This window comes from Scyliorhinus canicula, chromosome 4, assembly GCF_902713615.1.
Source record: "Scyliorhinus canicula chromosome 4, sScyCan1.1, whole genome shotgun sequence".
Classification (NCBI taxonomy): domain Eukaryota; kingdom Metazoa; phylum Chordata; class Chondrichthyes; order Carcharhiniformes; family Scyliorhinidae; genus Scyliorhinus; species Scyliorhinus canicula.
Window position 1 is genome coordinate 62,322,917 of NC_052149.1, and position 14,669 is coordinate 62,337,585.

General features: G+C 43.2%; 1 protein-coding gene across 2 annotated transcripts in view; it reads right to left on the reverse strand.

Annotated features, from left to right (window-relative positions):
• hook1 (hook microtubule-tethering protein 1) overlaps positions 1-14,669 on the reverse strand; it is a 105,390-nt gene that overhangs the window by 37,539 nt on the left and 53,182 nt on the right. For both annotated transcript variants that reach the window (XM_038794343.1, XM_038794344.1), the window contains exons 9-10: positions 6,422-6,570; positions 3,810-3,950 (exon numbers count right to left, since the gene is read on the reverse strand). In XM_038794343.1, coding sequence (XP_038650271.1) covers positions 3,810-3,950; positions 6,422-6,570 — 290 coding nt within the window. The remainder of the gene's footprint in view (positions 1-3,809; positions 3,951-6,421; positions 6,571-14,669) is intronic.

Consider the following 14,669-nt stretch of genomic DNA (forward strand, 5'->3'; position numbering starts at 1 on the left):
ATTTAACTGTAACACCATTACATCCGATTTTGCCTTCTCTCTTTCAAACTGCAGACTGAACTCAACCATATTATGATCGCTGCTTCCTAAGTGTTCCCTTACTTTAAGATCTTTTATAAAGTCTGGTTCATTACATAGCACTAGGTCCAGAATAGCCTGCTCCCTTGTGGGCTCCATGACAAACTGTTCCAAAAAGCCATCTTGTAAGCATTCCATGAATTCCTTTTCTTTGGATCCACTGGCTACGTTATTTACCCAATCCACCTGCATATTGAAGTCCCCCATGATCACCATGACCTTGCCTTTCTGACATGCCTTTTCTATTTCCCGGTACATGTTGCGCCCCTGGTCCTGACCACTGTTAGGAGGTCTGTACATAACTCCCATTATGGTTTTTTTGCCTTTGTGGTTCCTCAATTCTACCCACACAGACTCCACATCATCCGACCGTATGTCGTTTAGTGCCATAGATTTAATTTTGTTCTTAACTAACAAGGCAACCCCACCCCCTCGGCCCACCTCCCTGTCTTTTCGATAGGTTGTATATCCTTGGATGTTTAACTGCCAGTCCTGAACCCCCTGCAGCCATGTCTCTGTGATGCCTACCACATCATAATCATTCACGATGATCTGTGCCATTAGTTCGTCTACTTTGTTACAAATGCTACGAGCATTCAGGTAAAGTACCTTAATGCTAACTTTCTTATCATTACAGATATTGGAAGTCCTAAGATGTCCAAAGTTATCCTTCCTTTTTGTTGAATTCCTAGTCTGCATCAAGCTTAAATCCACCTGCCTACATGTTATCCTCCTGCGTATCTTGCCATTTAACTCCATGCTCCCTGTCGCTTTCACTTTCCCTTCCCCCCAACTCAGAAGTTTCCCTGAGGGCCTCGAGGACATTACGTGCTGATCACTGCTTCATTGCCTTGGGTCAAAGGTGTTTTTCTTCAAAACGTTTTCCACGAGGGACAGGTGGTACGGTACGGTCCAACTACTTGGAGCGTTCCGCGGCAATGAGGCCAAGCCCATCCTTCGTAACACCGGGGACAGGTAAAACCTCAGTATATAGTGACACTTGGTGTTTGCATACCAGAGGTCCACGCACAGCTTGATGCAGCTGCACACAAAGGTGGCCATCAGGATGAGGGCGACGTTGGGCACGTTCCTCCCTCCTTTATCCAGAGATTTGTACATGGTGTCCCTTCGGACACGGTCTATCTTGGATCTCCAGATGAATTTGAAGATGGCCCGGGTGACTGCTGCGGCGTAGGGTTGGTAATGGGCCAGACCTGCACTACGTGCAGTAACACCGAGAGTACCTCACACCTGATGACCAGGGTTTTGCCCGCAATGGAGAGGGAGCGTTGCTCCCACCAGCCCAGTTTCGGTTTTACCATGGCAATGCGCTCCTCCCAGTTTTTGGTGCACGCCCCTGCCGCTCCGAACCATATCCCCAGCATCTTCAGGTAATCTGACCTGACAGTGAAGGGGACAAAGGACCGGTCGATCCAGTTCCCAAAGAACATGAACTCGCTCTTGCCACGGTTTACCTTGGCTCCCGAGGCCAGTTCAAAACCGTCACAGGCATTCAAGAGTCTGCGTACAGACGTGGGATCCGAGCAGAAAACGGCGACATCGTCCATGTACAGGGAGGCCTTGACGTGCACACCTCCGCTGCCTGGGATCGTCACTCCTTTTATACCCGGATCCTTCCTGATGGACTCGGCAAAAGGTTCTATGCAGCACACAAACAGGACCGAGGAGAGTGGGCAGCCCTGCCTGACTCCAGATTTGATCTGGAACTTTTCTGATTCCCACCCATTGATTGAGACTGCACTATAGATGTTTGTGTAGAGCAGTTTGATCCAATTGCGGATTCCCTCCCCAAACTCTATTTTGGAGAGCACAGCCATCATGTAGGTGAGGCATGTTGGGGCAGCAGGGTAGCATGGTGGTTAGCATAAATGCTTCACAGCTCCAGGGTCCCAGGTTCAATTCCTGGCTGGGTCACTGTCTGTGTGGAGTCTGCACATCCTCCCCCTGTGTGCGTGGGTTTCCTCCGGGTGCTCCGGTTTCCTCCCACAGTCCAAAGATGTGCGGGTTAGGTGGATTGGCCACGCTAAATTGCCCGTAGTGTCCTAATAAAAGTAAGGTTAAGGGGGGGGGGGGTTGTTGGGTTGCGGGTATAGGGTGGATACGTGGGTTTGAGTAGGGTGGTCATGGCTCGGCACAACATTGGGGGTCGAAGGGCCTGTTCTGTGCTGTACTGTTCTATGTCTATGTCTATGTAGGTGTGCGATATTCTGTCAAAAGCCGACGCTCGCCTGAGGTCTCTGAGGTGAGGGGATGAATCCCAGAGCCGCAGGTAGCTTATGAATCATGCACATTAAAGTGAGACTAACTGTCTGGCTCTAATATGCAGATTTGCGAAAAAGTGATCCCGCCCACAATGAGTGGGATTTACATCGCACCGTCTCACAAAATCGCATTGGATTTTGTGACGCATTGTGAGCCGGGTAGATACCGGGGAACAGGGTCTCCCGGCATTCATCGGACGCACTGCGCTATGGTGAGCTGCTTTTCCTGTGCAGTGTAGCCATTGGATCGTGCCCGATGTTTCCCCTTAGGGGAGAGTGTAAGTCTAGGCGGCACAATCTCAGAGACTGGGTCGTTAAGTATGTTCAAGGCTGAAATACAGATTTTAATCAGTAAGGGAATCCAGGGAATATGGAGATAAGGCAGGAAAGTGGAATTGAGGAGGATCATATCAGATCAGTCACAATCTCATTGAATGGCAGAACAAGCTCAACGGGCCGAATGGCCTACTTCTGCCCCTATGTTTTATGGTCTTATTCTTCAGTAGACAAATAAAATTACAAAACAAATCACCAAGTGCAAAAACAAAGTACTGTGGATGTATTTGTAGCATCTGACATTAAAAATAGAAAATGCTAAAATACTCAACAGCTCAGAAGGCATCTGTGGAAAGAAACAGAGTAATTGTTTTGGGTCGATTATCTTAAAATCAGAACAGTCCTGATGAAAATTGGATGTTATGAAATGCAACAGACACGAGGAGGCTGAAAATACCTGACAATAAGCTACATTTTAAGGAAAGGTTAAGACACCTGCTACAGGGCTTAAATGCCAGGCTGTCCCTTTGCACCCTTCTGCTCACTGCAGTTAAACGGTTTAAAAGAAATGGAGTATTGTTGATGTTCAAATAATCGAAAAATATCAGTTCAATGGTCAGTTGTACACCCTACACCGTGAAGTCCTGCACATTGCTGTAAGTCTACTAACAATCCTGCAGAATCCTCATTTATTTAATTACTCGAGCTTTACGGATAAAACATTAGGGAAATCTGCCAGGCTCCTAACAAAAATCTCTCAAAACTGTATGTTGACAAACAATTGGCATTTGTATACTTAACAGGAGGAACTAGCTGTAATATTTGAGAGCTAGGTAATGGAGAAGCCATTTATTTATTTATTATAGCAGCAATGCAATCTTTTGTACAAATTTCACACACGTTGCAAATGATATGAACATGACATAATGTTGGGCTGGATTCTTTGGCCGCGCCCGCCGCAACATCGGTACAGACAGGACAGGGACCATGTAAAGTTCTGTTGACCTTGGGCGGGAATTTCCGGTCGCTGGGCGGGCACTGCCATAGAATCCCGCCCGTTATTCTGGTGACCAATCTTTAGCAGTACAAATCGTTGTGAAATAATTCTTAATTAGTGTTAATGCAATATAGGTGTGAATCGAGAGATTTCTCGGACTGTCGACATTCCTTTACCTGAGGACATCAATTTCATCTTTTAGAGCAAGATTTTCTTCGGCCAGACTGTTTAACTCATCGTTTCTGTGCTGTATCTCAATCAGTTGTCGCTCTAGTTCTTCACAGTGAACACGATAGTCATCCTTTGCTGCTTCAAGCCTAGAGAGAAGGATGACAAAAAAAGATCTTTTAGAATAGATACAAAAAAAAGCCCCAATCTGAGTAACCAAACTTGTAGTGAACCATGTCACAGCCAGTAAACCTTTTGCAAGGAAAGAATTACGCATTGGCTGCTGTGCTTAATATGATACCCACTAACAACAAATTAATTGTAAAACTAATGAACATTGTGCAATGATTTCAGGCCATAATCTAATCTTGTAATTCAAAAGATGGCGACAAACCATTCAAGGTCACTTGCTTATGAAATAGTTTCAATACATGTTCACGCCACAAAAGTGCATTTGTCTCCTAATTGTACATATTATATATTACATATATGTAATTAAGGTCTTCAATTTTTCGTATGAAAGACAAAATTGTACAGATGAAACTAGGGAAATAGGTACAATCTGACAGAGACATACAGATGATTGTACGCTTCACTGGTACATCTGGCTGTCACAGGTAAATTGGACATATACCAAGTTGAGTGCCAAGAATGTGCCAAATCAAGCAGCCTCCACATGCAAGAATGAGAAGGGGCGATTGGGAGGCAGAACTCTTTCAACGACCCACTTTGCATTCTGGTGTAATATGATTTAGGTACAATTTTCTGCCAAGCTATAAAAGCAACAATTCTGTACACAAAGGCACCTTTACATAAATAGAGCTGAAAACAAAAGGGTACACTTGCTGTGCCTGGTTTTCACCATGCCAACTGTCCTGATCCCTAAATATGTTGAGTTGAAAGTCAAAATGTAATCAGGAAGAACATAAAGTAACTGAGATCACATACTGGGGAAGAAGATGGTGAAGAAAAGAAAATGATGAACTATAGAAAGGAAGAGAAGCATCCAGAAAATTCAAATACAATGAACAAGCATTAAGCGTTCAAAAATAATTTCAGTGCTGTGCAAAAAAAAAATATAAAAACCAAAGAAAAGTAAACACTGGTACAAAAAAGAAACACACAAAATTGAAAGCAGAAAAGCAGAGTAAAAACGTGAAAATAGATTTAATGGCAAATAGCTTTAACTTTTCCAGTGGTAACTCATGCAGCCAAAATGCGAACCAGAATATGTCAGATGTGACGAGAGAGTGAAATATGTGGAAATGATAGTGTGAGAACAACACAATAGAATCTGAAAGAAGAAAAACAAGTAAAGAGAGAGAGATGGAAATCAATAGAAGAATGATGAGAGCATGAGAGTTGATAAACAGGTTATTCAACAACATTTTAAAATCACGTGTATTTCTGGCATTTAGATTGGGAATTTACTTTTAATTAATCTCACAGGAAATCATGAGGAAGTGAATGTCCCTCATTTCATCAGTTATAATGTAGTTAAAGGGATGAAGGCGTCTGCATATTCTGGAGGCTACGATGCGCCATCTGGTGATGTAAGTAAGCAGGGGAAGTTGTGTGGGAATGCTCAAAGAGCTAACTTGTATGCAAGACGGTCAAAGAAAGCTGAACAAGGGGTAGCACAGTGGTGCAGTGGTTAGCACTGCTTCCTCACAGCACCGAGGTCCCAGGTTCGATCCCGGCTCTGGGTCACTGTCCGTGTGGGGTTTCAAAATTCTCCCCATGTTTGCGTGGGTATTGCCCCTACAACCCAAAGATGTGCACCTACAAATGCACAAACTCCACACGGACATCTTTGGATTGCGCACGCTAAATTGCCCCTTAATTGGAAAAAATGAATTGGGTACTCTAAATTTATAAACAAAAAAAAAAGCTGAACAATGGGTTTTGATGGCGGGTAATAACCATTTTAATAGGCAAAGAAAACAGGCAACCCTGGAAAATGTAAAAAGGAACCAATGAGATAGGGCTGGCAGGAAGAGGTTGCAAAATTAACAACAATGTATTTATATAGTGTATTTATTGCAGGGAAAGATGCCAAGACGCTTCACAGATTAAGTAGTGCAAGATTTGACACTGAGCCAAATCAGGCGATATTAGGGCAAGTGAAAGAAATAGGTATTAACGAGTGTCTTAAAGGAGGAAAGGGAGTTGGACAAGAGGAGAAATTCAGGGAAGGAATTGCAGAGATTAGGACCTCAGCAACTGAAGGCATGGTTGCTAATGGCGCAAAGGTTAATTGGGGATTTGGAGGAGCAGGAGATTTGGAGGAGGAGATATTTCTCAGAGGGGAAAAATATTCAGCAAGGTTTCATTAAACTATTAAAAAGACAGAAAATCGCAGAATTGAAGCAAGGCAAGGAAGACATGGCAAGCGGCTCTCCCTGGAAGGTCAGAAATGTATGCAATGTCCTGCAGCTAGTGAGGCTGCCTGGATAATGCTGCTGCATGTGTTGGTACTTGGGTCTGCATTTGGAGGAATTTATGAAGCCCTATCTCACAGTACAAGGGTGTCTCTCCAGTGGTGATTCTAAAATAAAAGTGTACACTAAATATCAGAAATTTAGCAGGAAATGTTAATGAGTGAAACTGAATCTTATACCTGTAATTTTCTTCCTGCAATTGATCCAATTGAAGCTTCTTGCTGGCAAGGCTCTGTGGATCATCAAATGCATCCAATTGGTTTATCCTCTCGGTCATAAGGTCATTCTCAGCTAATAAGCTGTTTTTTTCCTCATGGAGTGTAGAAACCTAAAAGCAGAGATGCATATATTTTCATCCAACTAATCAAGCTAAATAAAAAAAATATGTTCCCAGCATCTAATTCTACTTGTGCGGATAAACAGTTAACAGGATCTTGTCAGTTTCGATCACAGAGAGAAAGTTCCTGGTGATTTTGTTCTCTTATTAGCACATAATTTTTCCAGTTTTTCCACCTAGACAGGAGATGGCTGCAAGGGTGTGGTAGGAGATGTCTCAGCATGTTGCTCTAGGCGTTGAGTAGGTTTGGTGAGCCAGCAAGTTGATTCCTGCCCATTATTTTAACCTGAAAACATAATCTTGCACTTCACTAATCAGCTTAACTCCTCCACACTGCTCCAAAATGCATTTTTGGCTAAGTCATTGAAATATTTCGAAAGTTGATGTACACCTTATCTGATTCATCCCGAGCTGTTACAATTGCACTATTGTACCAAAGAAGAACTTGAATAAAAACAAAACCAGAAAATACTGGACAATCTCAGCAGGTCTGACAGCATCTGTGGAAAGAGAAGGGAGCTAACGTTTCCAGCCTGGAAGACTCTTTTGTGAAAGCAACCAGACTCAAAATGTTAGCTCCTTTCTCTCTACACAGATGCTGTCAGACCTGCTGAGATTTTTCAGGATTTTCTACTTTTGTTTCAGATTCCAGCATCCACAGTAATTTGCTTTTAACTTGAATAATAAAACTGTTTAACAAGTTTAAAAGTTGTACTTGCGCAGGCGATCAGTAACAATAGAACATTTTTTAAAGAACCATATTCACATAAAAGTGGCAATTTCTGACAACCCCTTTAAAAGATGATTATGACCATTTTAATGAAGTAACATTAAATCCTGTAATTCTTCTTCTTACATAGTCCCTTGGAACCCAGGGCAATTCGCTTCCACCTGGTTCAATGGGTTTTGAGATGGCAGATACGTTCAATGCGCCATCTTCAGAATCTACAACACACAGGTCAGGTGGTGCTTGGAGAATTGGACAGATGAGTTGTTGAGAGGTTAGTGTGTGTTCTCCAATGCCTCGACTTCACCTCTCAGTGTTCCCAGTAAGCCTCTCTCAATGTGCTTGGTGCCTTCTCGAATGAATCTTCGCCATTTCAGTAGGTCATAAGCCAGGGATGTCCATGAGTCAGCTGGGATGTTTGAACTCTTCAGGAATGCATTGAGGACATCCCTTTGTCAAGAGGTGATTGCCAAGATTTCCAGAATCTCCGCAATAATCTTAATAAACAACTGTACAATCTCATATCCCTCATCTGGGAAAAAGAGTACATGCTGGGGGTATCTCAAGGATTAAATTCAAGAAGGGAGATAGGTTTGCTTGTGGTATGTATAGAGGCATTTCCTTTCTTTCTGTCACATGGAAGATCATTGCAAAGATCTTCCTCAATTCCTTCCTCTCAGTGGCAGAGCAGCTCCTTCCTGAGTTGCAGTGTAGTTGTTATCTCCCACTGAGAGGTACCACACACATAACCTTCACTGCATACAAAATGCAAGAAAAATATGAGTAACTACATCAACCACTGTGCATGGCCCTTTTTAACCTCATGTCAACTGTGAAAGTTTATGGAGTATCCTCCTCATATTTGCCGGTTATGTTCAGAAATTTGTCACCATCCTCCGCCTACTCCATGCTGAGAAGCAAGGCGTAGTCCTCATCAACTGAATCACCACAGACCCTCCACTCATCGAAGACTGGGATGAAACAGACTGGTGTCTTTGTACCAACCCTCTTCTCAATCGGGCTGTTTAGCATAGGACTAAATTGCTGGCTTTGAAAGCAGACCAAGGCAGGCCAGCAACATGGTTCGATTCCCATACCAGCCTCCCCGAACAGGCGCCGGAATGTGGTGACTAGGGGCTTTTCACAGTAACTTCATTTGAAGCCTACTTGTGACAGTAAGTGATTTTAATTTCATTTCAAACCTCTTACAGCAAAACTGCACCTCGCCCCCAGCAAACGACCCAGAGACATCATGGAAATAATTTAGAGAATGCACAGGAAACTGATCAACCTGTGCTGCTTGCAATCCAAACGCAAAATCACTCCAACTTCAATCACTCAACTTCCGTATTCGGATGACACTTTTGTACGTGCTCACTCAGAAAAAGAACTCCAGGTTATTGACGACACCTTCCCCAGAGCAAGTGAGGAAATGGGCCTTTCATGAAACATCCAGAAAACTAAGGTGCTCTTACAACCAAATATTTTACCATTTTAAATATAATACTTTATCAGAAATAAAACTTTAAAAATAAATTTAGCCCTTTTCATTGTGAGAGGGGTTTGTCTTATGAAGAGAGATTGAGCAGTGTAGGCCTATACTCTCTCGAGTTTAGGAGAATGAGAGGGGGAGATCTAATTGAGGTATATAAGGTAATAAAAGGGATTGACAAAGTCGACATAGAGCAGATGCTTCCTCTTGTGGGATAATCTAGAACAAGAGGTCATAGTTTTATGATAAGGGGTAGCAGAATTAAAACAGAGATGAGGAGAAATTACTTCTCTCAAAAGGTCGTGAATCTGTGGAATTCACTGCCTCAGAGTGCGGTGGATGCAAAGACTTTTAAGTAAATTTGAGGAGATAGAGAGATTTTAAATTGGTAATTGTCAGGTGGGTTATGGAGAATGGATAGGAAAGTGAATTTGAGGCCGGGCGGAGATCAGCCATGATCATATCGAATGGCACAACAAGCTCGAGGGGTTGAATTGTCTACTCCTACTCTTAGTTGCATAGTCTATTGCATAGACTCTTAGAACCATAAGACGACAAGACAAAGGAGCAGAATTAGGCCAACCAGCCCATCGAGTCTGCTCCACCATTCGATCATGGCTGATATTTTTCTCAGATAAAATCCATTCTGCCCTATGCTCCATGAAAGCCTCAATTCACTTTATTTCTCCTCAGCCTTTCAGTATATCTTTCTATTCCTAATTCCCTCACAACCTTAACTTGCTTCAGCTGAATACGTCAACACTATTCGCCACAAACACTCCACCTGGTAGCGAGATTTACATTTTTCCTACTCTCGGAGCAAAGCTTCTTCTGAATTGTTGATAGGAGGTATTAGGAGCGATTAGTGACAATGATTCAAAGTCTCTCAATCTTATGGAAGATGAAAGTAACGGTTAAGCCACTCTCCCATGTTCATTTATATTTTCATAGTTTCAACTTTGGCAAGAAAAATGTGGGAGGAGGCTCCCCCATGATCTGGACAGCTGCCTGCAGCAGTTTATCACCGGGAACACCGTTAACTGAGGCAAGACTTTCATCTTGATCTCAAGTGGAAGCCCCCACCTTAAAAGGCTACCAGCTAATCAGATGACCAGCAATACCATAGTCCCTGTACATCCAGTGGGATCATCGGCGACTGCTGACACTGCAAGGAATCTCACCTTTTCAAGGAGTCCAGGTCAGTCTGGAGGTTGGGGCTCTCAACCAGGGTGATGAGGATAATTCAAGAGGCCATAACAAAGATTACTATAAGTGGCAATTAATTGGCTACTTAAGGCCCTACATAGGCCCAAGGGAAGGTGGCGAGCCAATATCTCCCCAACTGCTCCAAAGTGTTTTTTTATAAGACAGATCAGGGGAGGGAGGATAGGTGTTGGGAAGGTCACTCGCCTTCAAACCGTCCAGCAGTGGAGCAGAAAATCCAGTGCTTTAAGTGCACAGGAAAATATAAAAAAGCGAGCAAGAAATTGCAGAAATCTATTCATTTTTAAACGTTTATTTATCCAGGTGCAGCCCATGAAATCATGGCAGGTCATTATCAACAGAGGGAATTTAAAACCAAAAGAGACGACAGAAAAGTACAGCTGGAATAACAAAACAGGCAATAAGCAGTAGAATGAGAAAGATAAAATTGCAATTACTTCTCCTCCCCATGTGTTGGCCTAGAGTTCAAGCATTCTTAATTTCCCCATTCATAAAACATAGGGTTTCAAAAATTAGGTTCCACAGGAAGTTCATTATAATCTCACTCTTAGAATTAGACGCTTTAGAAAAATGCTGATCACGGGAATAATATTATTTCAACAAATTGAAACGAGGTGAATATTCCATGGCATTTGGAGTTACAATTTGGCATAAATTCCAATGCAACAGCTAATATTCAAAACCTTTGCACATTTCTTTGTTTAGCTTTTTACTCAAGGAGTGTAAATGTTTCTGACAGAGGATGAGATAAAGCACTGGTGTATGGGATGATCTATAGATCCTTGAGTATAAGAACACAGAAAACTGAAGAACCACATCTCTGGAGCCAAGCAGGGCATATAGAAATGAGAAAGGAGAGTGTGAGACTTTGGGAGGTGTTGGACGAGCCTGTGGGCAGTGAGAGCCACATACAGAAAGAAAGATTGAGGTGTGCCAATACAGGGAAGCAGGTAGGTGATTGGCTGGTGACTATTTGCCCTTTTTATTGGATTATAATCTGGCGGATAAACACTGCAGCCAAGGATGAGAGTCCAGAAGATTATGTTGCCTGCCCGGTGCCAGGTTATGGGACAACTCCTCGGACTAGAGTGGATCCTGAAGTAGGAGACGTCATGATCCACATAGTACCAATGACATAGATAGGAGAAGGGGTTCTACAGAGCGAGTATGAGCAGGCTCGGGGCTAAATTAAAAAGCAAACTCTCAAAAGGTCGTAATATCTGGATTACATGGTAAATAAGATTAGAGAATTGAATGCGAGGCTCAAAGATTGGTGTAGGAGAAATGGGTATCAATTCATGGGCACTGGCACCACTGGGAGTTATATGGGCGGCATGATGGCACAGTGGTTAGCACTGCTGCCTCACAGCACCAGGGATTCAGGTTCAATTCCAGCCTTCGGTGATTGTGTGGCGTTTACACGTTCTCCCAGTGTCTGCATGGGCTTCCTTTGGGTGTACCGGTTTCCTTCCACTGTTCCAAAGATGTGCAGGTTAGGTGGATTGACCATGCTAAATGACTGATGTATGAGGAGAGATTGAGTCGGTTAGGATTGCTGATGCTGACGCTCCAGTGCATGCGCGGACTTACGCCGGCCGGTGAAGTCCTTTTGGCCCCGGCTGGCGTGGCGCCAAAGGCCGTTTACGCCAGCCGGTGGAGTGGGAACCACTCCGGCGTGGGCCTAGCCCCTCAATGTGAGGGCTTGACCCCTAAAGGTGCGGAGAATTCCGCACCTTTGGGGCGGCCCAACGCCGGAGCGGTTCACGCCACTCCGACACGCCGGGACCTCCCACCCCGCCGGGTAGGGGAGAATCCCGGCAAAGATGTACGATCTGATAGCCATTGGAGACATGGGTGCAAGGTGACCAATGATGGGACCTGAACATTCAAGGGTACTTGACATTCCAGAAGGGCAGGAAGCAAGGATAATGTTGTGGGGTATCTCAATTAATTAAGATGTGGAGGTGCTGGCGTTGGACTGGGGTGAGCAGAGTAAGAAGTCTTACAACACCAGGTTAAAGTCCAACAAGTACCTGTTGGACTTTAACCTGGTGTTGTAAGACTTCTTACTGTGCTCAAATAATTAAGGATGACATTTGTACAATAGTGAGAGATAACCTTGGCTCGAAAGACAAGCATGTAGAACCAGTTTGGGTTGACATACAAATAGCAAAGTTAAAAATTCACTTCTGTGGGTGGTTCATAAGTCCCTAAGACCCCTACCAGTAACTTCACTGCCGATTGCCATATATATATATTTTAAAAAGGAAACACTTGCAAGAAAGGTACAGTGATAATCATGGCGATTTTAATCTACATATAGATTGACAAAGGTAGCCTGGAAGATGTCATAGAATGTTTTCAGGATAGTTTCTTGGAGCAGCACATTCTAGAGCCAACAGGCTATTCCAGTCCTGGTAATATGCAATGAGTAGGATTAATTAATGACCTTATAGTAAAGGAACGCCTAGGTAGCAGTGATCATAACATGACAAGTTTCTAATTCAGTGTGAGGGAGAGAAGTCCCATATCTAGTGTTTTAAACTTAAATAAAGACAATTACAAAGACATGAAGACTATGCTGGCTAAAGTGAACTTGGAAATTAGGTTAAGGGGATAATTAAGTAGATGTGCAGTGAAAGACATTTAGGAGATGCTTCCTAACACTCAGCAAAGCTGTATTTCAGTGAGAAAATAGAACTCCAGAAAAATGATGGATCATTCATGGCTAACCAAGGATGTTAAAGACAGCATTGAATTGAAAGAAAGCTCATTATTGTGGAAAGATTAGTAGCAGATCAGAAGACTGGACAGAATATAAAAATCAGCAAAGGATGACAGTAAAGTAAAAAGGTGGGGCAAATTAAAGTACGCAGACAACTAGCTAGAAATATTTAAAAAGTAAGAGTTTCTATTGGTATTTAAAAAGGAATAGAGTAATTAAAGTGAGTATTAGTCCTCGAGAGAGAAGATATCTGAGGAAAGAGAAAATGCTGGAAAATCTAAGCAGGTCTGGCAGCAACTGTAGGGAGAGAAAAGAGCTAACATTTCAAGTCCAATGACGCTTTGTCAAAGCCAACAGACAGAGAAAGTGGTAATTATTTATATGGTGGAGTGAGAATGAAAGATGAGTCATAACCACAGAAACCCTGGGAAGCAGGGTGCTAATAGCCACAGAAACCAAGGGAAAAGAATGCTAATGGCAGTTCCCAGAGAGAACAAAAGATGTGAAAGGCCAAACAGCAGAGAAACTAACATCAGAGGATGAACATCTGTGACAGATGTAGATGTGGGGGAGGGGAAGGGGAAGGAATGGTGGATAAGGTGGGCGGAGGGGTAAATATATATTAAGAAAGACAAGAAAGAAAGAAATGGTAAAAGACAGTTAAAATGAAATGGGGTGAAAACAAATGAGTCGAGGTGGGGTCGAGATGGGGTAGAGCTAATCTGAAGTTGTTGAATTCGATGTTGAGACCGGAAGGCTGTAGCGTGCCTAACTGTAAGATGAGATTTTGTTCCTCCAGTTTGCGTTGAGCTCCACTGGAACATTGCAGCAGGCCAAGGACAGACATGTGGGCATGGAAGCAGAGTCTTTTGTTAAAATTGCAAGCAACTTGAAGGTCAGGGTCCTGAATGCACACAGACCAAAGATGCTCAGCAAAGCGATCACCCAGTCTGCGTTTGGTCTCTCCGATATAGAGGCGACCACATTGAGAGCTGGGAGCAGCAAATGCAATAGACCAAATTGGAAGAGATGCAAGTGAAACACTGCTTAACCTGGAATGAGTGTTTTGAGCCTGGGATGTTAAGCATGGAAGAGGTAAAGGGACAGGTGTTACATCTTCTGCAATTGCATGGGAAGGTGCCATGGGTGATGGGAGAGGGACTGGGTATGGTGGAAGAGTGGACTAGATTATCTCGGAGGGAACGGTCTCTGCGGAATGCTGACAGAGGAAGTGAAGGCAAGATGTGTTTGGTGGTGGCATCACGCTGGAGTTGGCGAAAATGGCAGAGGATTATGCTTTGCATACGGAGGCTGGTGGGATGAAATGTGAGAACGAGGGGGACTCTATCCTTGTTCTGGGAGGGAGCGAGGGTAGTGGCGTGGAAGATGGACTGCACACTGTTGAGGGCCCTGTCAACAACTGTAGGTGGAAAATCACGGTTGAGGAAGAAGGAACACATTTTCAAAGCACCATTTTGAAAAATGGCATCATCGGAACAAATGCGACGGAGGCAAAAGAGTTGAGAGAAAGGGATGGAGTCCTTTTATCCAGATATATGAGGAAGCATTTATGAGGAATAAGGAAAGAGCAGATGCAGTGAATAGATATTTTTCCACTGTCATTACTGTAGAAGACACAAATAGGATCCCAGAAATAATTGGATATCAAAACGTGAAAGTGAGGGAGAAAATTTAAATAATTACAAACAACAGGAAAGGGGGACTGAGATAATTATTAGAACAAAAGGATAACGTTGTGAGTAATGATGGACTTCACACTAGGCCGTTAAGCAAAATGGTTGCTGAGATAGTAGATGCATTGGTTTTATTTTTCCAAAACCTTTCCAGAATGCAGGAATTTTTTGTCAGATTGGAAAATAGCAAACGCAACTCTATTCAAGAAAGGAAGGAGCCAACCCCCC